General features: G+C 42.8%; 1 protein-coding gene across 5 annotated transcripts in view; it reads left to right on the top strand.

The window, feature by feature from the left end:
* The window catches only part of RAB43 (RAB43, member RAS oncogene family), an 84,239-nt gene that overhangs the window by 37,096 nt on the left and 19,612 nt on the right, over nt 1-27,531 (top strand). Inside the window, exons 2-4 of one of the 5 annotated variants that reach the window (XM_037141023.2) lie at nt 744-927; nt 3,176-3,312; nt 8,608-11,822. In XM_037141023.2, coding sequence (XP_036996918.1) covers nt 744-927; nt 3,176-3,312; nt 8,608-8,637 — 351 coding nt within the window. In that variant the 3' untranslated portion in view covers nt 8,638-11,822. The other 4 variants (XM_037141027.2, XM_037141017.2, XM_037141009.2 and 1 more) reach the window with 4 other exon arrangements.

Genomic DNA, 27,531 nt, shown 5'->3' with positions numbered 1-27,531 from the left:
TTGACATCCATATAGCCAGCATCATGGCATACCTGGACCCAGCTTACCTGACTATGAGCTCCTGGAGCCCTTCTGGTTCATAGCAAGCCCAGTGTTTAGGAGAGAGGGCATGCAGAGGACCCTGGTTCGAGTGAAGTTGCTGTTGCAATACAGAGTACATTCCTTGTTCCCTCACCACCTTTCTTTTCCTCACCACCTTTCTTTCCTGGAGACTCTAGAGGGCAGAGATGGGGCTGCCCACATTCCCTTTGCATCCTCCTGTCATCCTTGAAGTTGGGCCAGAGTTTTTTTTTTTTTCTTCTCTTTTATTTTTTTTCTTCTTTCTTTCTTTCAAGAGGGGAAGGAGAGTAGAGGGAGGATAGAGAGAGAGTAGTGGAGAGAGACAGAGAGACAGACATCAATTGGTTGCCTCCTTTACACTCCTTGACTGGGGATCAAACCCACAATCTAGGTATGTGCCCTGACCAGGAATTGAATGCCGCCTTTTGGTATATGGGATGATGCTCCAGCCAACCTAGTCACCCAGCCAGGGTACCGCTGAGTTACTTTCTAAGGGCTCAGAAGGCCCCACTCTCTCACTCTTTGTCCACCTTCTAGACCTTCTGTGTGATTCCATTCAAGGTGTGGGCTGATGGCTTGCCATTTGGAACCATCACTTTCAGAATGGGTGTGGGGGGTTGCCCTCTCTGTCCCCCATGTTAAGCCATATTACCAGGTTCATGGGAAGCTCCCTATTTTTTTAGCTGCAGATCTGGGACACAGCTGGCCAGGAGCGATTCCGCACCATTACTCAGAGCTACTACCGCAGTGCCAACGGGGCCATTCTTGCTTATGACATCACCAAGAGAAGCTCCTTCCTGTCAGTGCCTCATTGGATCGAGGACGTGAGGAAGTATGCAGGCTCCAATATTGTGCAGCTGCTGATTGGTGAGCTGGGGGGAGTGGGGTGGGGGTGGGCAGGGTTCCTTGGGGCCACAGATCCCATCTGTTTCTCTCTCCTTTTTAAGCATAGGGCAAGCCAGAATGCAGAGAGGGACTGAGCTTGTTCTGGTGGGAATGGAGCTAGAACTTGAACCATGATCTTGCAAATTCTGATTCTGCTAATCACTTGTAAAGTTATATTCAAAATTGGAATTAAACAAAGGAAGAAAGGAAGCTAACATTTGCTTTGTAGTGTGCATGTCCACACAGTGGTTAACACTGGTTAAATTTTCACAGATGTCTTTGGATTTAGTTCCTATAATCTAGCTACTCCTTACTTGTCAAAGCATGGAGCTGAGGCTGAGAGAAGTGAATACTTTCCCCCAGTTCACATAGCCTGAGCATATACAAATACATGTGAGATTTGAGTTCAGTTCTACTAATTGTAATTCTGTGGAGCAAAGCTCCTTAAATGTTTGCATGCCTCCAAAGCCTAAAAGATGCTGGGAACCATCTTCAGAGCATCTGATTCAGGAGGTCTAGATGGGGCCTATTGAATGTACATTTCTAACAAGTTCCCAGGTTATGCCTGTGACAACCATGTTGCTGGTGCTGCAGAGGGATGCAGCACTTTCCCTTTTCCTCCTACATAAACTTCCCAGACCTGGGCTCAAGAAGCTTTGGACCATTTGTGTGGCCCCTGGGGTCCTCACCCCAACAGTCAGGCTGAGTTTTCAGAGATTGTATGGATGGGGCCAGGATGTGCCTCCAGCTGGGAAAAGCGTGGCATTTGGTTCCATACCTGCCTTCCATAGCCTTCCTGAACTGGGGTGTAGAAGTACTCAGCAAAGCTTGACTGTTACTTGGGCAGTAACAGAGCTTTCCTTTTACAGCATTATACTTCCTTTTGTCCAGGACATTAAAATACATAATTTTATTATCGAGTATTTTACATAAGTACAAAAATAAAATAGCGTAATAAACCTCAGATACCGATTACCCAACTTCAACACTTAGAAACTTATGCCCTACTTCATCTCCACCCTCATCCCTTCCCTCCCTTATATTATTTTTCAGGTAATTTCTAATTCCTACTTTTTCATCTGTAAATATTCTACCATTAATCAATAAAAGATAAAAATATATAAAAACAATATCACTTTCACATCTAAAAATATGGACATATCCTGAATAAAATCAAGTAGCTATATTTAGATTTATAATTTTTCATAAACAGTGTGTGTTTTTTTTGTTTTTTGTTTTTAGTTTATTGAAATTAGGATGTTTTACACATTGAAATTGGTTGCTGCATCATTTAAAGTTACCAAAGAAATTTTAGGTATTTATAGACAGTTGTTTGTCTTTTTTTGTTCTCTTTATAATCACATTACAAAAGTCAACCACTTAGAAACTTTAAAAAATTCTGTTAGTGATTGGGTCAAGGAGCAGTTTACCACATGATTTGGAATGTACTGAAATATCTCACCCCTCTAGGAGAAGCCAAAGGTATATTCTCAGGTAAAGTGGTAGTCTGTCTTCTTATCATTAGAAAAGCAAAATAACCAAAAACCACAGTCTTACAGAGAATAAAAATACTTCAAAGGAAAATAGGAGACAGTAAGCAATAAGCATAATGAAATTTTAACAAAAAATTTAGCAGTACCAGATTTCTTCCACATTTATAGAGTACCTACCAAGTGCCAATTATTTTCATATTTGTTGTCATTTAATCTACTCTGCTGAAAATAGCATCACAGACAAGGAAATTGAGACTCAGATGAAGTGACTTCCCTAAGTGATAGGAAGCCAGAGTTTCTACCTAGGTTTTCTTCTAGCTTTAAAGTATCATATTCTTTAACTTAAACTTTACTGCTTTTACTTCTTAGAAAGAAGTAATAAGATATATAAGCCTTTGAGAAAGATTTTTTTTAATGAGAAACTAAAGGATAGAATAACAGCTTGAAAATAAAAAGGTTTATTTATTTATTTGATTTAATCTTTTTATCTTCATTGTATTTTTCCCCATTACCATTTAGTCCCTTTATTCTCCCCGCCCCCAACAATCATGACACTGTTGTCCCAGTCCATGAGTACTTTTTCCATTTTTCCTTAATCTCTGCTCCCTTCAGGCTTTCTTTTTAAAAAAGATAGATTACTCTACACAACTGGATTTCTCAGTTTGGCTTTCCAAGTAGGAAAGGGGTTTCCTTACACCAATTGGCCTCACCAAGTTGCTCGTGACCTTTCCCTGCAGGGAACAAGTCAGACCTTGGTGCGCTCCGAGAGGTCCCTTTGGCTGAGGCACAGAGCCTAGCAGAGCACTACGACATCCTGTGTGCCATTGAGACGTCTGCCAAGGACTCAAGCAACGTGGAAGAGGCCTTCATGAGGGTAGCCACTGAGCTGGTCATGAGGCATGGGGGTCCTCTGCTCAGTGAGAAGAGCACCGACCACATCCAGCTGGATAGCAAGGACATTGGAGAAAGTTGGGGCTGTGGGTGCTGACTGGGGTACAGGGCAGGCAAACAGGCAGGCAGGCAGGGGCCTCTCCATCTCCTCTCTCTGGTCTGCCAAGCCCAACCCTTCAGAGTTGGCCCTCTATGGTACCGGTGATTCTAGAGAAGCTTGATAAAGTCCTGGAATTATTCATCGCATGGCCTGGATGCTTGATAGAAAAGCTACCCCATGGAAGGGAGAAATAGGATTCTTGTGGCAAGAGGCCTATTGGTACAGGGTACAGTGTGGGGCCCATCCTGCCAGTCAGCAGCTGTTCTCTCCATGTTATTCTTGTCCTAGGACAGGCCCAGGCTCATAAGTGTGGACTGCAGCTGTGGAGTGGCCAGGAATGTGCTTCCTCAGTTCTATACATACTAGTTCTGACCATTTCACACCTTGTATCTCCTAAAGCTGTGGCAGCAGGTTGCTGCTTTCCAGGAATGTGGGTTGTGCTCAGGTCATTCCAGGGCCTCAATATGCAGCTGCAGAGAGCAAGAGCAACCAGCCCAATAGGCTGGTTTCTGACCATAGTCCCAGGGAAGTCCTAACTCTTTCCAGGCAAAGAAACTTATTTTTCACTGCCAACTCTAAGCTCATAGACCCCATGGAGTCCAGCTTGCTGCCTTAGCAAGACCTCTCAAGTTTTCTGGTTTTCCACGTAGCTTCTTGTTTTCATCCACAAAAGTGTAGGGTCAATATCCAAATGGGTACTGTTTGCTTGCTTAGGGCCCAAAGTTTTGTCACTCAGGTTGCAAAACTAGCTTATTCTTCAGTACCAGGGTCTCAGAAACTTGGGGGTAGGGGAAATGAGATAGAACCTGGATATTTAAGGGAAAAATAAAATCTTGCATCCTTGAGGATCAGGTCTGAGAGTGTCCCTCAGGACCCAGTCTTACCTATGTGCAGAAATCTTTCCTGTCATGTTTACAGCATCAGCTCTCCCACCATTCCTAGTCTGTCTTATAGAGTTTCTCAAACAAAAAAGATAAAGCCTTGGTAGTTCTGGATTGGGCTGTTTCACCCACTCTAGGCCCACCTGTCCTCAGTAGCCTCAATGTGCTCAAGGTACTTAGGTAAGAAGGCAGGCCGAGACCGAGATTATTGGAGTCTTTGAAGTAACACTGGATTCTGTTGTGTAGCTCAGAAGATTGCAGGGATTGGATTTAGGTGAACTTCCTGAACCAATCCCAGTTCCTCCATGTCAGCCCAGTCCAGCCCTTTTGGCCCCTTGTTGTGGGACCTTTGGAAATAAACTGCTGTTAGGGCCATGGGGTTGGCCATATCATAGAGAGGTAGCTCAAAGCTTATCAGAGTCCAGGTAGCACCCCAGGCTCAGTCTTGGTCCCCAAGGCAGACTGTGGCATTCCAGCTCAGATTTCCCTTACCTCCTGCTCCAAGCACTTTGGTCTGTGTTGCCCCCTCTCTCAGGCAGGATTGGCTGCAGAGCAAGAAGGCAGGCCTTTTGTAGTAGCCCTCCAGCAGTCTGGTGAGACATGGATGGCTGAGTCTGAGACATGCTGGGTCAGTGACTCCCTTTCCAACAGGGAGGCAGCCATGGAATCTCTGAGCCTGGTTCTGGAGAGAAGGGATGTTGGTCTGGTTGGGCCAGGGCTCTACACTGAGGGGAATCAGCTCATTGTTAGCTGGGGTGGAGTGGGAGCAGGGAGCAAGAAAGCTGCCTGCATTCTGTCCTCAGTGGCTTTACTTATGGATGGGGCCCAATTGCTGGCATTGAGGGTTGGTGTCTTCCTGGCTACTCCATTTCAGTGCCTGGGTTCCACCTGCAAAGTAGAAAGTACCTGTCACTGAGGGGTTCCCTAAAGAGGGTTCCATTGAGGCCAAGGGCAAAGATTCTCCAGCCCCATGACCTCTTTGCTAGGGACTAATATTTGGGCAGGGCTGGGCATTGAACTTGGTCTCCAGCTGGAAGATAATTCTTATGAAGCCCCACCTGCTGCTTTGGGAAGGTGGGGGTACATGCAAAGGGTCTTGTAGCAGAGGTGTAGGCCTGCACTCCTGTGATTGACTTGCAGCCCTAGTTCTAGCTGAGAGCACAGGTAACTGCCAGACTACTCTACCCACCAGCCTCACAGAGCTTAGGGAAGGAGAGAGGCCCCTCTACCTGTCCTTCATATGGGTATCCTTGGCTGGCAAAGGGATCCAGCATAGGCACTGGAACAGGTAGCTGGCTGGCGATGGGTTTATTTGTTACCTTGGAATGTGAGCCATCTCCTCCTCTCTCCCTCTCTGCCTGTAGGCTAGGAGGCCTGATACCCTGCACAGTTTGGCTTAGAAGGGGGAAAGAACAGTGGGTCTAGCCTGGGACCAGGAGGTTTCTTCTCACTGGTAACTTCTTGCTTTACTTAAAAATCAAGGAAACACTTTGCTTCCTCCCCTTCAAAATTCCAAGATGTCAAATACTGGGCTGAGTGGATCTCTTGCTACCTCATCCTCCATGCCTGGAGCAGCCTCACTCTAGAGGTTTAGCCTAGAAATTGGGGCTCACTTTGGGCTCCTCACTTTTTCTCCACACATTACCACAGTGCTGTGGGCTCCACAGTGCTATGCCCTCCACTCCCAACAGGCTCATCCTCTCACCTGGACATCTCATTGACCTTGGCTCCTGGGCTTCTAGCCTTCACTGCCCCAAGCTATCCTGCTGTTGCCTTAAGTGTCAATTGTGAAAGGTCATTCCCGGCCCTGCCACTCCCCACCCCATCCCCAACACCTTCCAGGGTGCCCTTGGGTACTTGGAATGTTGTCCACACTTGACCCAGATGTCCAAGACCTTCACAGCTCTACCTTGGTTTCTTTCCTGTACTTGCTTATTCCCCAGGAGTACCTCTTTTCAGGCTATCCCCTTCCTATCCTCCCCCCACTTACTGATCCTACCCTTTTTGTTCTCTTACAATGCCACAAATGACCAATGACCCATTTGGACATTCCTGAGAACTGGCTCCACTCCAGGCTAATCTCTTGCTCATAGTACCCTCTAGCAAGAATGAGTTCTTTCCCCACCCCTTGGCCTGTGACTTTCTTCCCCCAACTTCCTGGGCTATTTCCTATAGGCTCCAAAAGAGATGTTTTCTGGCCCTCAACTTTACACAAATGCTAGTGCTCAGGGCCTGGCCAACAGTGTGTTATTGACTCCATGCCTTGTGAGGTCCCTACTCTGTAGTGACCCATCAGGCTGGGGCCTTTCTACATCTGTAGGTTTTAGTCCTGTGATAGGGTGAGAGAAGATGGGGCAACTATCTGAGACAGGAAACAAGACTTGTTTCCATTTTTTCTCCTAGCAGCCTCTGGGGCAAGGGAACACTTAAATCTTTTTTAAATAAATTACCTAAAAATAGGAGTAGGTGGGGTAAGGGGCCAAGGGTGTGGGAGATGGGGCATCGAAAGGAGAGCCTGGAAGTGTCATGGCAGCTCAGGCCTGGAGGAAGGTAGTCTGTGGTGTGGATGAGGCTGATGTGACATGGGCTGAGGGAGAACGAGAAGGAAGTTGATGTATTATGGTTATGGGACTTGGACTCAGGGGGGCAAGGAACACATATCCTGATTCTTCCTCAGAGAGAAGGTTCCCAGTCCTCCCAGATGGGTTTTGATCCCAAAGGCACAAGCTCCAGTAGAGCTGGAGCTGGAAGAAGCTCCCAATTCATATTGAATTCAGTTACTCTTCTCCGAAAGGGCTTCCAGGTGTGGGGCCTCAGGGGTCCTCACAGCCCTATTGGCCTGGACTATTAGGAGTGGAGAGGGCTTAAACCAGCCCAAAGATGCCATTTGTATTTGAGAATTTTCACATTATCTGTTTATGAATATATAAATCTTTATATCAAATCTATTTTTTAAAACATGGAAAGTTGTCTTTATGGAAACTTAGCAGAGCCAGGGCGTACATATTCCTAAACCATTAAGCAGTTTTCTCTAATGAGCCAGTGGCACCCAAGCCTGGTCTGGTTATTTTTGAGCCCGGAGCCAGCCTAGGTGGCCACATCCCCACAGATGGTCCCACTTGCTTAGCTTTCCCCAACTTGTCTCCAGGTCTGGGGTGGAAGATAAGCCTACACACTGCCCACTACCTGTTACCTCAACTCCTGTTATGATCACTTTGTTCCAGACCAATGTGGGATCCCCTGAGCAGAGAGGTAGTCAACTGTCTAAGGGGCAGGAAGGAGCTTGGGTTGAGTCCCCTCTCTGCCAGGGATACTGGTGTGTTACTTTGGGTAACTCATGGTGTTTTTCTGGGCCCGGTTCCTTTAATTGGGTTTGTGGGAAGAGGTTGGGAATACTGTTTGGTGATTTCCAGGGGCACCAGGGATCCCTCATACTTCTACCACCTTTTGAAGGAGGTCTGTTTCTACCCTTTCAATATCTGCTTTTTCAGATGAGTCAACAGATTTGGGTTGAGATTTCCTCATCCAAGTCTTGCAACCATAAGGAAGTAGAACTCTTATTCCAAGTCAAAATCTAGAACCCTCATGAAGGCAAGACTATTTTTGTTTACTGCTATATTCCAGGTGCAGAGAATGGATGTAGGCACATAGGTGCTCAAAGAACTGCTGAGTGCCTGAACCAGCTCCTGACATCAGGAAGCCCGTTAATCCACAGACCACCAAGATAATTGAGTCTGCTTTGGACACTCACAAAAAGAGGCCTCTGCCTGCCCTGACTGGTGTGGCTCAATGGGTTGGGCATCATCCCGCAAACCAAAAGGTTGTTGCAGGTCATACCACGGTTGGGGGAGTGCAAGAGGCAGCCAGTCCATATTTCTCTCACACACTGATGTCTCTTTCCCCTTCTTTCTCCTCTCTTTCCCTCTCTCTAAAAATAAAATTAAAAATAAAAATAAATTTTTTTAAAAAGGAGGCCTCTGCCTGAATGGTGAGATGAACAGAGCATAGCATGGCCAGGTGGTATTGAATCTGCCCTGCCAAGACTAGTTCTGAGACAAATTGACATCATGGGGTTTAGACCAACCTCCATTGAAATTCCAGGCCTGCCCTGACTAGTTGCATTATCTTGGGCAAGTCATTTCTCCACTCAGTGCCTTATTTTCTTCAGATGTGGAACACTAATTCCTGTTCTGTGAGCACTCAGGAAAGGCACGGTGACATCCTGAGTGGCAGGACCTTTGTAAACTGAAAGGCTGGTGTGGGGTGGGGAAGGCTCCTGTTTTTGTCTCTGTTTCAGGTGGTTGAGAAAGCTTCTGAGTTCCATTGACTGAATGAGGAAGGCCAGGAGCCCTGGAAATTCCAGATGGGCCACCCTCCAGACACTTGCCAACCACTTTTTCCATAGAGAAGAAATACCTGTCGTCTGAATGTTCTGCTCTCATCAAATGCAAGGCAGCCCCAAACCCACATGTACCCCTTGAAAGAAAAACCCATAACTGGGTCCATCTGAGCTGGGCACCCCATACCCATCCCAGAAGCTCTGATGTGGGCCAGGCTGTCCCAAAGGCCCTACCTTTCCTCTGCCCACACCAGGGACTACCCAGACTCTGGGGAAAACCCACAGGTCCAGTCATGGACTTTAAAACAGGGAAACAGATCAGGGATCCAGAGAATCCCTGCTCAAAGCCCCCCACTGAATTCACTCCTGAGCCATCCAGCTCTCAGACCAGTTCTCCCGCCAAGGCTCCACTCCCAGAGCTCCAATCTCAACCCTTCTCAGCACCCTGCTCACATTTGCCCAGGAGCTCAGCTAGGGGTTGGGGGATCATCAGAACTTCTTTCAGAGAAGCCAGGACACGATATCCCTCCCCAGTTATGTCCCCTCTCCTCATCCTCACAGGTCTCCTGTCACCTTCTCCATGCAGCTACGCCCCACTCCACTAAGCCTCTGCCTGACCTGACTCATGCCTCTAATCTCCACACCTGACTATAGGTCACAAACTAACCAGGTTGCCCACTTGCTCAGACCTCTAGACAGCTCCCTGCTGCTCTCAGTCTCCTTGAGGAGGGTCCCCAGAACCACCCATGCCCGAATGCATTCCCCCCTGACACTTGCCACCCATAGCCACACATGACTCTGCCATTTCCATCCAGACTGTGCTGCTTCCAGGCAGGCAGACCATCTCCGACCAAACTCCCTGCTGTGTAATGGGCTTCTTCAAGCTCCAGCACTTCCTGTTCACAAACAGCCCCAGATAGGGCCCCAATCCAAAGGACAGCTTCCTGGTCCTAATACTCCCAGACATTCCCAGGACCCCTCTGAGAATGGGGAGGTCCCCCCTGCCACTGTCCTAGAGGTTAAAGTCTCTGCCGTCATTTCTCCCCACTGAAAAGACTCAGCTTGGATGGTGGGTTTGGATCCAACTGGTGCTTCCTGGACATCCAAGGTGTACTTTCACACAGGCTGCCTAGAAGGAGCAGTAAGGATGGCTCTGCCCACTGAGCTCAGCTCCCAGACAGAGCCGGGAACTAGTCCCAGCCCTCCCATACCTGGGCTGTGTGTTTGGGGACTCTCCCCTGATGTGATTCCAAACCTCATGTTCTAATGCAACCATTACCTCAGTACACAGAGCCCAGGGAACAAGAAGCTACAGATATGGAGGTTTCCCTTTCATGTCAAATTCAAAGCTGCTCTTCATCATCACAGTGATGCTGGTATCTACCAGTGAGCTGGAGGGTCTGTGTGCTGGGCTGAGGGGACTCAGGAGATAAGTGGCCATCAGGAAGCAGGGACTTGGGAGAGGGTATCAGGAGAGGAGGTGTCAAGAGGCCCACAGATTAGCTCCTGGGAGCTTGTTGAGTGGGGCCAGCATGCTCTAGCTTTCTGTTTAAAATGAGGCTCACAGGCCAGTAGCTGGTATTATCCAAGAGCTTGTGGAAAATATAGAATCTTAGCATCTACCTCAGGGTTTCTGAGTCAGAATCTGAATTTTAATAAGATCTCCATGAGTTTTGTGTGCATGGTACAATTTGTGGAACACTGGTCTATACAGCCTGCCCATCCCACCAGGGTGGTCTAAGGGCAGGCCTTAACATTTCAGAAGTTTTTAGGTTTTTCCTAAAGAAATCCTAAAAGATCTTGCCTAAAAGAAATCCTAAAAGATAAATGCAGACTTGGTATGTAGACCTCAAGGACAAAGGTCTGGTGTTTTGCTTTTTGACAAGGCTCAGGCTCTGACTCTGACTAAGATAGACAGAGAAAGGGCCTATGGCAACAGTTAGTGGGATTCCCTGGGTCAGCCTAAGACAGTCTTCTTTCATTCAAAAACTAACCCTATCTGACAACATTTGAATTGTCATCTGTGATAGGGGTTTTTGTTTTTTTCTGGATACCTGACCACTTCAAGCTGTATACAACCCCCTTTTCTCCAGAAAACATGTAGATTCATATATAGACCCAATATTGCACAAATCAGGGGTTAGCAGACAATAGGGTAAAGGCTGCCCAATTTCCACGTCTAGGATCTTCAAACTTTGTGGAATGGTAACAGCCAGTCTGAGATGATGGAGTCTGATATTTATTGAGAAGTTTCTATACTACTTCACAAGAGAGTTTAAGCACCTTGCCTCGTAATGCCAGTGGTGGAGATAAGATCTGAACCCTGGACATGAGGCTCGGGAATAATGCCTTAAACCCTTGAAATCTTATGAGGGAACCTTGGGTTTTGTGGGTGAGACTGTGGCTGCAGCAACGATGACCATGTACTCAGGTTTAGATTTGACAACAAGGACATGATTCTAAGTGGATCTTTCTTAAAATAGCACTCTGTGTGGTGAATCTATCCAAGGAATGAATCATAAAAACAATAAAACTTCTATTCACAGGAATATCAGTGGCAGCCTTATGTGGCCAAAAACAGGGCCATATACTAAACCTGACAAGCTCAGAGGAGGCCTGCATGGTGGATCTTACAAATTCAGAGGCGGAAAGTAACCACATAGGATGGTCTGAACATAAAAAATTCCTAACTGAAAGTGAGTTGTGGCAGGTAGTTATGTCTTAGGCCTGCAGCTTCTTTGATAAAGGTCAGTGTTTAACTTAAGTGAGCATGGCTGTTGTCTTTGTGCATCTAAGATAACATACTTTTGAAATGTCAGAGTAATCTCTTCCAGTTTCCTCAGGGCACAATGTAGGCACTAGAGCTGGAGAGCACAGAACCCCTCATTGTTATCTTATCCCCTGCATACCATCTTTGTGTGCTGTAAATGTTAATTATTAAGTGTCACCCAAGAGAAGTTTGTGTCTCTTCATTTTACTTTTTTTCCAGTTCCAGAGATTTTTCTGCTTTGCTTTCTCCTGCCCTCTTAATTTACCCAATCTAACTAACTCTCCTTTTATTGTAACATATAAAGTAAGCCATAAAACTGCCATTCTCCAGAGTATTTTCCCAATCTGTTGAGATTTTGCTTTCCAGTGATTGTCAATTCGCTCAAATAAACTCATAAAAATTCTCTACAGGTTTGGACATTTCTTTTTTCTTTTCTTTTTTTAAAATTTCATTTATTTATCTTTAGAGGGGAAGGGAAGGTGGGAGGGAGAGAAATATCAATGTATGGTTGCCTCTTGTGTGTCCCCTGATGGGAACTGGCCTTCAACCCAGGCATGTGCCCTGACTGGGAATCGAACTGCGAGCTTTGATTCACAGGCCTGTGCTCAATCTACTGCACATTTCTTACATCGATATTTACTTTGCACAGTGAGCAGGGTTCCAATGAAGGCTACCCAGGACCACCCTGTGTACCTGGACTGGGTGCTAGGTCTTAGCAGGGGCCCATTGAGCCCCTATGTTCTTTACTTTGCATCAAGTGAACTTGAGTGAGTTTTCTTGGAATTCTGGACCTACCTGTTTAGGCCCTGACTTTATTGGAGCTGTACTTAAAAGCAAATCCTCAAGGTGGCACTAGCAAGGGTATTCAACCTTTTGGCATCTCTGGCCTCACTGGAAGAGTTGTCTTGGGCCACACATTGAACCCACAAACACTAACAAAAACTGATAAGCAAAAAAAAAATTTTTAAGTAAATTTACGATTTTGTGTTGGCCACATTCATAGACATCCTGGGCTGAGTGTGGCCTGTACAAGCCGTGGGCTGGACACTTCTGCAAGGATAAGTAAGCATTGAGATAACCTAGCTGAGGCTAAGGGTCAAATGAGGTAATCCAGGGACAGGAAAAATATTATGGTAAGTGAAATAAGCCAGTCAGTGAAAGACAAATACGATATGATCTCATGTACAAGAGGAACCTAATGAACAAAAATAACTAATGAGCAAAATAGAACCAGAGGCATGGAAACATGGAACAGACTGACTGTGATCAGAAGGGAAGGGGGAGAGGGATAAAGGTGGAAAGAAGAAGAAGAGACTAGTCAAAGAACATGTATGAATGACCCATGGACATGGACAGCAGTGTGGGGATTGACAGTGGGTGCTGGGGGTGGGATGGGCAGAGGAGGGAAAAGGGAAGATTGGGGCAACTGTAATAGAATGACAATTTTTTTCAAAACTAGAAAGCTGTTTCCAATTGTACCCATTGAATTCAATTTATTAAACTAACTATACAAATGCAAATAAATTTGGGGGGCTGGTTTTTATTTTGGCTTCTTGATGGGAATTGCTTACCAAGAGTCTGAAACAAAACCCTGTGCTACATAAATGAGAGTCTAAACTTATTCAGTTCTGAAGATTAGGGACATTTACTCCCTCCAGCTCGAATTTTGGGTATTTTGGGTGACTAAGAATCTATATGGAGGTTTCCAAGGGTACCCCTGAAGACTAACAGAACCCCATAAGGAATTCCAGCACAATTGTAATCAAATAATGAACTCACCTGGGAATGCTGGTTATCTAGTGCTCTGCATCCTCATTGTTGTATCAGGCAGCTGGGGAGAGAAACTGAGTCATGTAAGAGGGTTGGAGCAACTGTGGTGGTGACAGCCTCTTGGACCTCAACCATTAAACAGTAAACTTCAATCTACTATACAATACACTTAGAAATTTGTTCAGACTCTGCAGATCTCAAAAGATGCTTCCAAGGCCAACAAGCTCCCAATCCCCATAAGTGCTCTTGCAATGTACAATCCATAGGGAGTCTTTACTTGCAAGTACTTACAGAAATGGTAAGGTTTTACTATAAGTGAAGATGGCTGAAATGGAGTTCTTTGACACTTAAATTATTTTTTGTACACAATAGGAAAAGCCAGCTCTAAAGTCAAACTGATGAATGGGAGGCATACCTCACTTAGCAAATAGAAGCCTCTGAAATGGAGCACAGTGAGACTTTTTCTCCATAAAGTTAGTAACAAAATTTTAGAGACAGTTCTGGAAGTTTCTCAATGTCAACATCCCACTTTTCCCTCTTCATCTGCCCCACTGTACCTTTTATTTTGTTGTTTGGATTTACTCTCTTCCTTCCCCTTTTCCTTTCTTCTCTATATATCCTCCACTGCAGCTCCCTATTGACCTAGGGGAGACTTAGAGTAGAAAACCAGCTGCTTGGCAGGGTGGAAATGCAGGAGTGCAGGCAGCTGAGGACAGTGGTAAGGCCAGGCCCCAGTTCCCAGCTGGCTAGTGGCCACCTGGCTCACATTCCCAGTCCCCCCATATTTTAACCCCCAACCCCTAGCCCCCATCATTGCAGTGGCATGAGGAGCTAGTTTTGTAGTCAGGCATAGCTGTGTGTCCCTGCTTTAGATTACTTCTTGGGCAGTGGCGGTAGTGGTGACCTCTGCCAATAATTTGGGAGAATAGCCTTTCTGAGGGTTGGTAGCTGGTATGTCTCAGGGACCACCCTGCATGTACTGGTGTCTGGGGCCACAGGGGTCAGCTATACGTCCAGAAGGTGCCATGGAGATGTATAGTAGATTTAACCAGAAGATGTAGTTCCTAGGTGTGCAGAAATATACACACAGGGATGTTCAGTGCAGCACAGAGAAGAATAAAAACTAAAAATGCCCTAGGTGTCATTCAGTGAGAACACAGTGCTACCATCAAAAAAGGATGTGCTGGATTATCATGTGCCAACACAGAAGAATATTTAAGTGGGGAATGCAAGTTTCAGAACATCATCATAGTATAAATTACTTGTTTAAAGAGAAGAAGAGGAGAAATGACTTTTTATGTGAGATCCAGGGAAATCTGAGACACTATGGCTTCTGCCAGCGTAGTAACATTTTGTAAGGAAACTCCTGCCAAGAATCTTAAAATAAAAAAAGAGCCTAAATATTGACTAAGGTTTTTTTTTTTTTGACAAGACATTCATTTAAAACAACCAAGCCTCTGAACTGCTTTGCACAGATATTCTCCAGAAGTTGGCAAAATACAATCTCTGGTTTTAATCTCTGATCTCATACTCTCTAGAGACCCTCAGGTGTTTTTCTGAAAGTCAGTCTGTTTTCCTGTGTCTGACCCTGTGTTTGCCCTTTCCAGGGCTGACACCTCATCACCTCTGCCTTGCCCAAGTTCTGCAATAGGAAGGTACAGGGTGGGCTTCCCCTGGGAGGATGGGAAAATGGAGGTGGGACACCTTTAAGGTTCTGCCCACACCATCAGTATTTATGGATTCATGGAGACTATGAAAGGGCATCAGGATAGTCCATGACAGTGTGACCTGAGAGCATGGTAGAAGGCAGGAGAGGTGTGGGCCTGTCCCTCTTCCATAAACACTTGCACTTAATGGTCAGAGCCAAGCCTTCATTGCACTGCTCCAGAGCTTCCACTTGGGGGCACACACTTCAGCTCCTCATTTGCCCTCAGCTGAACCTCTTTGTCTCCCTACCTTTAGGATGTGTGATGTGATGCAGATCCAGCACACAGGGCTATGGGGTTGCTGGGATGTTGTGTACACCACCTTGGGGTATGAGCTTTCCTGAGAATAACAGAACAATGGGATATGACTCTGAAAAATACAGAACTTTTCCTTTCCTTGTTACCACTGCATAAGACTCTGTTGTGTGAATTTCTCTATCTACTTAGTCAGTTTTCTGTATATGGACATTTGGATTGCTTCCTTGGCAATAATGCTGCAATGAGTTGTGTTGTATAGACATCATTTTGCACATTTGCTATTGTATCTTTGGCATAAAAGTTTTTAAAAGCCAGAGAGTTGGCTAAGAGAAAAAGTGCAGATGTAATTTTTCTCGATATTGGTAAATTTCCCTTTGCGTGGATTGTATAATTTTGCATTCCCTCCAGGAACGTAAGAGCATGCCTATTCTATCATATTAACACTTCGTCTGTGATATAAGTTGCAATTTTCCCCCTAACTTGTAATTTGCCTTTTTTACCTTGTTTGTGTTTTTTCCTTATATGCATATGTTTAAAAATTTTTTAAAGAGTTTATCTTTAGAGGGGAAGGGAAGGAGAGAGGGACAGAAACATCAATGTATGCCTGCCTCCCATGTGTCCCCTGCTAGGAACTAGCCTAGCAACCGAGGCATGTTCGATTGGGAATCGAACCCCAATCCTTTGGTTCGAAGGCCCGCGCTCAATCCACTGAGCTACACCAGCCAGGGCAATATGTTTAAATTTTATATTTGGTTATAAAACAAGCTTCAGTAAGTTTAAAAGGATTGAAATTATACAAAATATGTTGTCTGATACATGGAATGAAATTAGAAGTCAATAACATGAAGATTTGGGAAATTCACAAATATATGGAAATGAAACAACATGCTCCTAAATAACTTCTGACTTGAAAAATCACAAGAGAAGTTAGAGCATACCTGAATGAAAATAAAAACAACATACTAAAACTTAGGGGATGCAGCTAAAGCAGTGCGTACAAGCAAATTGGTAGATATAATCACCTATATTTAAAAAGAAGAAAGATCTTGAGACTTCCAGCCAAGATGGAGGTGTAGGTGGAAACACTGTGCCTCCTTGCACAACCAAGTATAAAGACAACAAAGTTTTAGTAACAAAAATGCAACCAAAACACAGAAAATTGAACTGCATGGAAGTCCGACAACAATGAACCATTCAGCCAGACCAGTAAGAGGGGCGGAGCCAGTGGCTGGCGGAGTGGGGTCTGCAGGAACAATTGGCCAGACCAACCCAGGCCCACAGGTGGTGGTTGGCAGACCCCAGGTGCAGGGTGGCAACGGGCAAACACAGTGAGGGCGCAAGACGGCTGGCTGACCGAGGTCACACATTCATGCGCAGATAAACCAGGTGAAGGAGCGAGAAGTGAGACAGACCACGCAGACCCCAGTGGCTTGCGGGAAGCAGCAGAGGGGATTGCCATTGCCCCCACTCTGACCCTGCACCCACATACAGCATCACAACCCAGCAACTGAGTTGCCCTGCCCTGGTGAACACCTAAGGCTCCGCCCATCATATGTAATAGGAACAAACAGACCAAAATATTATGGCTCGAGAACAGCTCAAAGCCCCAGGGCCAGTAATTCTAAGCAAACAAGAGATAGCCAACCTATCAGATGCACAGTTAAAAACACTGGTGATCAGGATCCTCACAGAACTGGTTGATTTTAGTCACAAATTAGAAGAACAAATAAAGGCTACACTAATTGAAATGAAGGGAAATGCACAGGAAACCAATAGTGATGGAAAGGAAACTGAGACTCAAATCAATGGAGTAGACAAGAAGGAAGGAAGGCTTAGGAACCTCCAGGATATCTTTAAATGTTCCAACATCCGAATTATAGGGTTAACAGAAGGGGGAAGAGGAATAACTTATCTGAACAAATAATAAAGGAGAACTTCCCCAATCTGGCAAAGGAAATAGACTTCCAGGACATCCAGGAAGCTCAGAGAGTCCCAAAGAAGTTGGACCCAAGAAGGAACACACCAAGGCACATCATCGTTATATTAGCCAAGATTAAAATGAAGGAGAGAATCCTAGAAGCAGCAATAGATAAGGGGACAGTCACCTACAAAGGAGTGCCCATGAGACTGTCAGCTGATTTCTCAAAAGAGACCTTACAGGCAAGAAGGGGCTGGAAAGAAGTATTCCAAGTCATGGAAACCAAAGGCCTACAACCAAGATTGATCTATCCAGCAAAGCTTTCATTTAGAATGGAAGGGCAGATAAAGTGCTCCTCAGATAAGGTCAAATTCAAGGAGTTCATCATCACCAAACCCTTATTATATGAAATGTTAAAGAGACTTATCTAAGAAAAAGAAGATTAAAAGTATGAACAGTGAAAGGACAGCAAACTCATAGTTATTAAGAACCACACCTAAAACAAAAGCAAACTAAGAGGACAGCTCGATCAGGAGTGGAACCATAGAAATGAAGATCACATGGAGGCTTAACAACAGGGGAGTGGGAGGAGAAGAGGGGGGAAAAGGTACAGAGAATAATAAGTAGCATAGATGGTAGGTAGAAAATAGGGGGCAAGGCAAGAATAGTATGGGAAATATAGAATCTAAAGAACTTGTGACACATGGACATAAATTAAGGGGGGGAATGGTGGGGGAAGGGCTGTTCAGAGTGGAGGGGAATGAACGGGGGAATAGGACAACTATAATGGCATAATCAATTAAATATATTTTAAAAATTAACATCAAGAAATAATAAAGGCTTGGCTTAAAATGAAAAAAAAGAAGAAAGGTCTCAAATCAATAACCTATGCTTCCACCTTAAGAAACTAGAAAATAAAGAGGCTAAACTGAAAGCAAACAGAAGAAAGAACAAAGATTAGAGCGGAAATAAATAGATTAGAAAATCAATATAGAAAATCAGTGAGACTAAAAGTAAGTCTTTGAAAAAAATCAATAGTATTGACAAATTTTTCACTTAGAATGACAAATGATGATAGTAAGAGGCAAGGCGCAAATTACTAAGATCATGAATGAATAGGAGACATAAAATTCAACTACTACGAACAATTGTAAACAATTTTTTTAAGTTTTAAAATATATTTTTAATTGTTTAATTACAGTTGTCCCCATTTTCTCCATATTACTCTTCTTCGCCTTACCCACAACCCACCTCCCACATTCAATCTTTACCCCTCATTGTCTTTTTTTTAAAAATATTTATTTGTTTATCTTTAGAGGGGAAGGAGAGAGGAAGAGAAACATCAATGTATGGTTGCCTCTCATGTGTCCCCTGCTGGGAATTGGCCTGCAGGGAACTGGCTTGCAACCCTGGTATGTGCCCTGACTGGGAATTGAACCGAGATCCTCTGGTTTGCAGGCCTGCACTCAATCCACTGAGCTACACCAGCCAGGGGTCATTGTCTTTATTCATGAACTCTTTATACACGTTCCTTGACAATCCTTCAAATTCTTCCTCCTCCTATCCTCCTACCCTTTCCCTTCTGGTTACTGGCAGTTTGTTCTTACACATTGCTGGTTATATTTTGCTTGTGTTGTTGATTAGGTTTCAGTTCTAGGTGAGATCGTATGGTATTTTGTCTTTCACTGCCTGGCTTGTTTCACTTAGCCATAATGTTCTCTAGTTCCATCTATGCTGTCACAAAGGGTAGGAGTTTCATTTTCCTTTCTGCTGTGTAGTATTCCATAGTGTAAATATACCATAGTTTTTGATCCACTCATTTATCCTTGGGAACTTAAGCTGTTTCCAGCACTTAGCTATTGTAAATTGTGCTGCTATGACCATTGGGATACATAGGTTCTTTTAAAATATATATATTTTCTTGAATATGCTATTACAGTTGTCCCATTTTCCCTTTACTCCCCTGCACCCTTCACACCCCCTCCCACTTACATTCCCCCTCTTTAGATCATGTCCATGTGTCATACATATAAGTTCTTTGGCTTCTACATTTCCCATACCATTCTTACCCTCCACCTGTCTATTTTCTACTTTCCATCTATGCTACTTATTCTCTGTACCATTTCCCCTCCCTGCCCCTCTCACTCTCCTGTTGATAACCCTCCATGTGATCTCCATTTCTGTGGTTCTGTTCCTGTTCTAGTTGTTTGTTTTTATTTATGTTTTAGGTGTGGTTGTTAATAATTGTGAGCTTGCTGTCATTTTACTGTACATGTTTTCTTATTTTATTTTTCTGAGTTAAGTCCCTTTACTATTTCATATAATAAGGGCTTGGTAATGATGAACTCCTTTAACTTAACCTTATCTGGGAAGCACTTTATCTGCCCTTCCATTCTAAATGAAAGCTTTGCTGTATAGCGTAATCTTGGATGTAGGTCCTTGCCTTTCATGACTTGGAAGATTTCTTTCCAGCCCCTTCTTGCCTGTAAGTCTCTTTTGAGAAATCCGCTGACAGTCTGATGGGCACTCCTTTGTAGGTGGCTGTCCCCTTATCTATTGCTGCTTCTAGGATTCTCTCCTTCATTTTAATCTTGGCTAATGTAATTATGATGTGCCTTGGTGTGTTCTTTCTTGGGTCCAACTTCTTTGGGTCTGTCTGAGCTTGTTGGACTTCCTGGAAGTTTATTTTCTTTGCCAGAATGGGGAAGTTCTCCTTTATTATTTGTTCAAATAAGTTTTCCACTTGTTGCTCTTCCTCTTCTCCTTCTGACACCCCTATAATTTAGATGTTGGAACATTTAAAGATGTCCTGGAGTTTCCCAAGCCTCTCCTCATTTTTCTGAATTCTTGTTTCTTCATTATTTTCTGCTTGGATGTTTCTTTCTTCCTTCTGGTCTACACCGTTGATTAGAGTCCAACTTTCCCTCCCAGCACTATTAATTCCCCATACATTTTCCTATATTTCACTTAGCATAGCCTTCATGTTTTCCTCTAATTTGCAACCAAATTCAACCAATTCTTTGAGCATCCTAATCACCAGTGCTTTGAACTGTGCATCTGATAGGGTGGCTATCACTCCGTTGCTTAATTGTATTTGTTCTGGAGCTTTGATCTGTTGTTTTGTTTGGGCCATTTTTTTTTTGTCTCGATGTGCCTGTTACATAGTAAGGGGCAGAGCCTTAGGAGTTTGCCATGGCAGGACAACCTGGTTGCTGGGTTCTAACCCTGGATGTGGGGCAGGGGTCCAAGAGGGAACAATGGTTCTTGCTCTGCTCTCTGCTGGATTTCACTCTACTCCCCCACTTTCCACAATCAAATTGGGCCCTTCTTGTGCTAATTTCTGTGTGGGTGGGCTTGTTTACATTCTAGAACCCTATGGGTCTCTCAAGTGAACTCTCCTGTGAGGGTGGGAATTTCTCCCTCTGCCTCAGCCCCCACAGGTGTTTTCAATTGGTGCTTTGAGGCTTTATTTCCCTGACCTGGGACCCTGGGTTATGCAGTCCAACCTGCTCCCCAGTTCCCCCTGGTTTATCTGCACCTGAATGTGGGGCTGCCTGGTTCGCCAGCTGCCTTGTGCTTTGAGTCCTACTCCACAATCTTCTGCTTCACTGAGTTCACTAGCTGTAACTTTGCCTCAGGCCTGCTCTGTCCTGGCTGCTGGACTCTGCTCCTTCTACCTGTCTAGATGAATGTATCTTCTTCAACTCCTTGGTTGTCAGACTTCTGTTTCATTTGATTTTTTGGCAGTTCTGGTTGTGTTTTGTTATTAAATGTGTTTTTGTCCTTCTTTTGTTGTGCGAGGAGGCACAATGTGTCTACCTATGCCTCCATCTTGGCTGGAAGTCTTGGTACGTAGGTTCTTTTAAATTCGTGTTTAGGGATTCTTAGCATATAATTCCAGCAGTGGAATCAAAGGGTCAAAAGAGAATTCCATTTTTAGATTTTTGAGGAAAACCCACACTTCTCCACACTTGATACACACCAGTCTGCATTCCCATCAACAAAGGGTAATAGGGTTCCCTTTTCTCTACAACCTCACCAGCACTTGTTTCTTGATTTGTTTATGATAGCCACTCTGACCATTGTGAACCGGAATCTTATTATGGTTTTAATTTGCATCTCTGTGAAGGCTAGTGAAGATGAACATCCTTTTATATGTCCTTGGGCTCTATGTCCTCCTTGGAAAAGTGTCTGTTCAGGTCCTTTGGATAGTTTTTAATTATATTCTCTGTCTTCCTGGAGTGGAGTCATGTGAGATCTTTATATGCTTAGAGATCAAACCCTTGTCTGAGGTATCATTGGCAAATATATTTTGCCATATGGTTGGTTTCTTTTTCTTTTTTCCTTTTTTTAAAAAAATTATTTTTCAAGTACAGTTTTCTGTCTATTTCTCCCATCCCAGCCAACCCCACCCCATGCTCCCCACTTCCCTCCCATTTCCACCTGCTGTAGCTATTGTCCCTGTGTCCTTCATACTTGTTTCTCTAAACCCCTTCTTTTTTTCCCCTTATTCCCTCCCCTCTCCCCTCTGGTCACTGTCCCCCTGTTCTCTATTTCAGTGTCTTTGTTTTTATTTTGCTTGCTTGTTTGTTTTGTTGTTTAGCTTCCTGTTAAAGGTGAGATCATATGGTGTTTGTCTTTCACCACCTGGCTTATTTGACTCAGCATAATGCTTTCCAGTTCCATCCATGTTGTTGCAAAGGGTAGGAGCTCCTTTCTGTCTGCTGCATAGAATTCCATTGTGCATATGTACCGCAATTTTTTGATCCATTCTTTTACTGATGGGCACCTAGGTTGCTTCCAACTCTTGGCTGTTGTAAATTGTGCTGCTATGAACATTGTGGTGCATAGGTTCTTTGAAATTGGTGTTTTGGGGTTCTTAGAATATAATCCTAGCAGTGGAATTGCTGGGTCAAAAGGCAGGGTTACTGTTTCCTATAATGGTTGTACCAGTCTGCAATCCCACCAACAGTGAACTAGGGTCCCCTTTTCCCCACAACCTCTCCAACATTTGTTGTTTGTTGCTTTGTTTATGATAGCCATCCTTACTGGTGTAAAGTGGTATCTCATTGTGGTTTTAATTTGCATCTCTCTGATAGCTAGTGATATTGAGCATCTTTTCATGTGTCTCTGGATCTTCTGCATGTCCTCCTTGGAGAAGTGTCTGTTCAAGTCCTTTTCCCATTTTTTAATTGGGTTACTTGTCTTCTTAGAGTAGAGTTGTGTCAGTTCTTTGGTTATTTTGGAGATTAAACCTTTGTCTGAGGTATCATTGGCAAATATGTTTTCCCATACAGTTGGTTGTCTTTTAAATTTAATACAGTTTTCTTTAGCCACACAGAAGCTTTTTATTTTGATGAGATCCCATTTGTTTATTCTTTCCTTCATGTTCCTTGCTCTAGGGGACATATCAGTAAAAATGTTGCTGGGTGAAATGTCTGAGATTTTCCTGCCAATGTTCTCCTCTAGGACTTTAATGGTTTCACGGCTCATATTTAAGTCTTTTATCCACCTTGAATTTATTTTGGTGTATGGTGTAAGTTGGTGCTCAAGATTTTTTTTTTTTGCACGTAGCTGTCCAGTTCTCCCAACACCATTTGTTGAAGAGGCTATTATTAGTCTATTTTATGTTGCTGCTCCCTTTGCCGAATATTAATTGACCATAGAGATTTGGGTTTGTTTGTAGGCTCTCTGTTTTGTTCCATTGGTGTATGTGCCTGTTTTTATGCCAGTATCAAGCTGTTTTAGTTACAGTGGCCTTGTAATACAATTTGATATCAGGTATTGTGATTTCTCCTACTTTGTTCTTCTTTCTCAAAATTGCATCTGCTATTCGCGGTCATTTATGGTTCCATATAAATTTTTGAAATGTTTGTTCTATGTCTGTGAAATATACCATTGGTACTTTAGTAGGTATTGTATTGAATCTGTAAATTGCTTTGGGTACTACAGACATTTTGATGATGTTAATTCTTCCAATCCATGAACAAGGTATATGTTTCCATTTGTTTGTGTCTTCCTTGATTTCTTTCTTCAGTGTGGTGTAGTTTTCTGCATACAGTCTTTTACCTCCTTAGTTAGGTTTATTCCAGATATTTTATTTTTGTTTTTGCTATATTGAATGGGATTTTTTTCTTGATTTCTGCTTCTGCTGATTCATTGTTGGTATACAAAAATGCCTTTGATTTCTCGATATTTACTTTGTAACCCACTGTTTTGCCAGATTCATTAATTAGTTCGAGCCAATTTTTGGTAGAATCTATAGGATTTTCCATGTACATTATCAAGTCATCTGCAAACAGTGACAGTTTTTTTTCCTCCTTTCCTATTTGAATGTCTTTTATTTCCGTTTCTTGCCTGATTGCTGTGTCTAAAACTTCCAATAGTATATTGAATAGAAGTGGTGAAAGTGGACAACCTTGTCTTATTTTTGATCTTAGTGGAAAAGATTTTAGTTTTACCCCATTGAGTGTGATGTTGGCTGTATGTCTCTCATATATGGCCTTTATTATATTGAGGAATGCTCCCTCTATTCCCACTTTGCTGAGTGTTTTTTATCTTAAGTGGGTGTTGTACCTTATCAAAAGCTTTTCTGCATCTATTGATATGATCATGTGGTTTTTGTCTTTGCTTTTGTGTTTGTGATATATTACATTTACTGATTTGTGAATATGGAACCATCCTTGCATCCCTGGGATGAATCCCACTTGGTCATGGTGTATGATCTTTTTTATATATTGTTGGATGCCATTTGCCAATATTTTGTTGAGAATTTTAGCATCTATGTTCATCAGCGATATTGGCTTGAAGTTTTCTTTCTTTGTTGTGTCTCTATCCGGTTTTGGTATTAGGATGATGCTGGCTTCATAAAAAGAATTTGGGAGTTTTCTGTCCTTTTGGATTTTTTGGAATAGTTGTGAAGAATAGGTTTTAGCTCTTCCTTAAATGCTTTGTAGAATTCTCCTGTGAAACCATCTGGTCCAGGGCTTTTGTGTGATGGGAGTTTTTTGATTACTGCTTCAATTTCATCTGCTATTATTGGTCTGTTCAGGCTTTCTGCTTCTTCTTCATTGAGTTTTGGAAGATTATATTTCTCTAGAAATGTGTCCATTTCCCCTAGGCTTTCAAATTTCGTGGCATACAGTTCGTCATAGTAATTTCTTACAATCCCTTCTATTTCTGTGGTATCAGTTGTAATCTCTCCTCTTTCATTTCTAATTGTGTTTATTTGTATCCTCTCTCTTCTTTTCTTGATGAGCCTACTTAAAGGCTTGTCTATTTTGTTTATCTTTTCAAAGAACCAACTGATGGATTCATTGATCCTTAGAATTGTGCTTTTAGTTTCTATGTCATTTAGTGCTGCTCTGATCTTGGTTATTTCCTTCCTTCTGCTTGCTCTGGGCTGTCTTTGTTATTGTTCCTCAGGTTCTTGCAGGCATAGGGTTAGGTTGTTTGTTTGAAATGTTTCTATCTTCTTTAGGTATGCCTGTATTGCTATAAACTTTCGTCTCAGGGCTGCCTTTGTCGTGTCTCATAAGTTTTGGGTTGTTGTGAGTTCGTTTTCATTTGTTTCCAGAAACGTTTTGATTTCTTCCCTAATTTCATTCTTGACCCATTTGTTGGTTAATAGCATACCATTCAGTGTCCAGGATTTTGGGTGTTTTGGGTTTTTGCTTTTGGGGTTGGTTTCCAGTTTGAGTCTCTTGTGGTCAGAGAAAATGCTTGGTATGAATTCAATTTTCTTGAATTTGTTGAGGCTTGTTTTGTGGCCTATCATGTGGTCTATCTTAGAAAATGTTCCATGTGCATTTGAAAAGAATGTGTATTTAGCTTCTTTGGGATGAAGGGCTCTATATATATCAGTTAAGTCCATTTCATCTAGGGTGTTGTTTAATGCTGAAATATCATTTTTGGTATTTTGTTTGGAATATCTGTCCATTTTTGATAGTGGGGTGTTAAAATCCCCTACTATAATTGTGTTGCTGTCAATATGGTTCTTAAAGTCCTCTAATATTTTCTTTATATATTTGGGTGCTCCTATGTTGGATGCATATATATTTACATTGTTTACATCTTCTTGGTGGATTCTTCCCTTGAGTATTATGAAGTGACCTTCTGGGTCTCTCTTTATGACCCTTTTTTTGAAGTCTGTTTTGTCTGATATGAGAATGGCTACCCCAGCTTTTTTTCTTGTTTGTTAGCTTGGAAAATTTGTTTCCAGCTCTTCACTTTTAGTCTGTGATGGTCTTTTGTCCTGGTGGGTCTCATGTAGGCAGCATATATGTGGGTCATGTTTTCTTATCCATTCAGCTATTCTGTGTCTTTTGATTGAAGCATTTAATCCATTTACGTTTAAGGTTACTATTGATAAGTACTTATTCATTGCCATTTTTTTACCTGTGTTCCTCTCTGTCTGTCTCTTTTCCTTCCTTTCCTTAAAGCAGTTCTTTTAGTATTTCTTGTAGAGCTGGTTTGGTGGAGGCATATTCTTATAGACTTCTTTTGTCTCGGAAGCTCTTTATTTGGCCTTCTATCTTGATTGAGAACCTTGCTGGGTAAAGTAGCCTTGGTTGTAAGCTCCTGGTTCTAATTACTTGGAATATTTCTTGCCATTCTCTTCTTGCTTGGAGTGTTTCCATTGAGACGTCAGCGGCTAACCTTATTGGGGCTCTGTTGTACATTATTTCCTTTTTCTCCCTTGCTGCCTTTAAGATTCTCTCTTTGTGTTAGAATTTTGTCATTTTAATGATGATGTATCTTGAAGTGGGCCTCTTTGCATTCCTCTTGATTGGGACTCTTTGTGTTTCCTGGATTTGTGTGACTTTTTCTCTCATTAAATTAGGGAAATTTCTCTATTTACTCTTTCAAATAGGTGTTCTATTTCTTCTTCTTCTTCTTCTCCTTCTGGTATTTCTATCATTCGGATATTATTACATTTCATTTTGTCTCGCATTTCTCTTAGTTTCTCTTCATTTTTTCTGAGCCTCTTTTCATTTTCTTGCTCTTTCTGTGAGATGCTTTCTACTTTTTCCTCCAAATCGCTTATCAGATCCTCTGCACCATGAATTGTACTTTTGAAACTTTCTACTATGTTCTTCAATTCGGAAATTGTATTCTTCATTTCCTCTTGTCCCTTGGTGATATTTTCTATTTCCTTTTTCAAATTGATATAGTTTGCGATGAGATCATTGTAGCTCCCCTGTAGTTTCTGGTAGCTCATTGTGAGCTCTGTGAAATCATGATAACCAATGCTTTGAATTCACTATCTGATAGTTGATTAGCCTCTATTTCATCTAACGTTCTTTCTGAGGCTTCCGCTTTTTCTTTTATTTGGGGATTGTTTCTTTGTTTTCCCACTGTTTTTGAGACTCTTCTTGTTAGCCTCAGCTTTTCTAATTGAACTGTTCTGACTCCCTGGGTTTATGGTGTGAACTTCTGTGGTAGAATACCTGTGAATTTCAGTTGTGCAGACTCCTGCAGGTATCTTGATGTTCTTCGCTTCCACCTACTCCCTGTTTCGTGTGTGTGTAATCAGTTGGAGCAGGAGGAAAAATGGTTTATGACAGCAGAAGAGTATTTTATGATATTTACAGTCACACCTGGTAGAGAGGAGATAGATGATCTTTAGGCTATATATAGTGTTAACCATATTCTTCAACCCAACTTGCCACTTTTATGAAAGGATGGACAAAAGATAAGTCTCTTGTTGGGGAGAGAAGGCTTGTGAGTTGCAACTAGAAAGCAGTGAGGTTGCAGATGGTCAGATTTTTAGGTAAGGTGAGAGTAAGGAATAGTAAATAGGTGTGTGTGAGCAAATAGAGTTAATTACTCTAGTAATAGAATTCAGGAACTTGTAAAGTGGGCTAAGATCTGGGAGATTTGTTGTGAAGTATTTACAGTTGTATAGAACAGCTATTATTTACAGTAGTGTTAGAGCAATATCATATAACCAAGTCTATGGGATCTGTCTGAATAGGGGCTGTACAGCTTTGGGTATTGTGCTGAAGAGAACAAGAGGCCTGAGGTATGGAAAATTAGGAATACATTGTGGAGGAAAGAACAGAGTAAACCTGTCAAATAATACAATAAAACCAGCCATGACTAAGAAGCCTACACAGAAGGAGGAGGAATACAAAGATACTATTAGAATATAAAAGAAGTGAGAATAATGAAAAAAAATACTGCAAGTATGCAGCAACTTGTGGCTTCTCTTCTATAGCAAAGTGAACTTTGTCTCTCTGTCTCTATGGTTGAGATGTCCTCTCTTTGGGTCCCAGTCTGGTCTTTTTGCAGTTCCCAGTTGTTTGTGTCTCTTGTGGGTAAAAGAAAACAGAGCAACAAACAAACAAAAGAAAACAACACACACACACAAAAAGGCAGGAGAAGGGAGGAGAAAGCGATATGTTTAAGAAGGGAAGAAGGACTAAAACAAGAAAAAAAGAAAGGAGAGGATCAAAGTA

This window comes from Artibeus jamaicensis, unplaced genomic scaffold (genome assembly GCF_021234435.1).
Source record: "Artibeus jamaicensis isolate MK-2021 breed Jamaican fruit bat unplaced genomic scaffold, CSHL_Jam_final contig_558, whole genome shotgun sequence".
Taxonomy (NCBI): Eukaryota; Metazoa; Chordata; class Mammalia; order Chiroptera; family Phyllostomidae; genus Artibeus; species Artibeus jamaicensis.
Note: the sequence above shows the minus strand (reverse complement) of the source record. Positions and strands in the feature narration are given on the sequence as shown.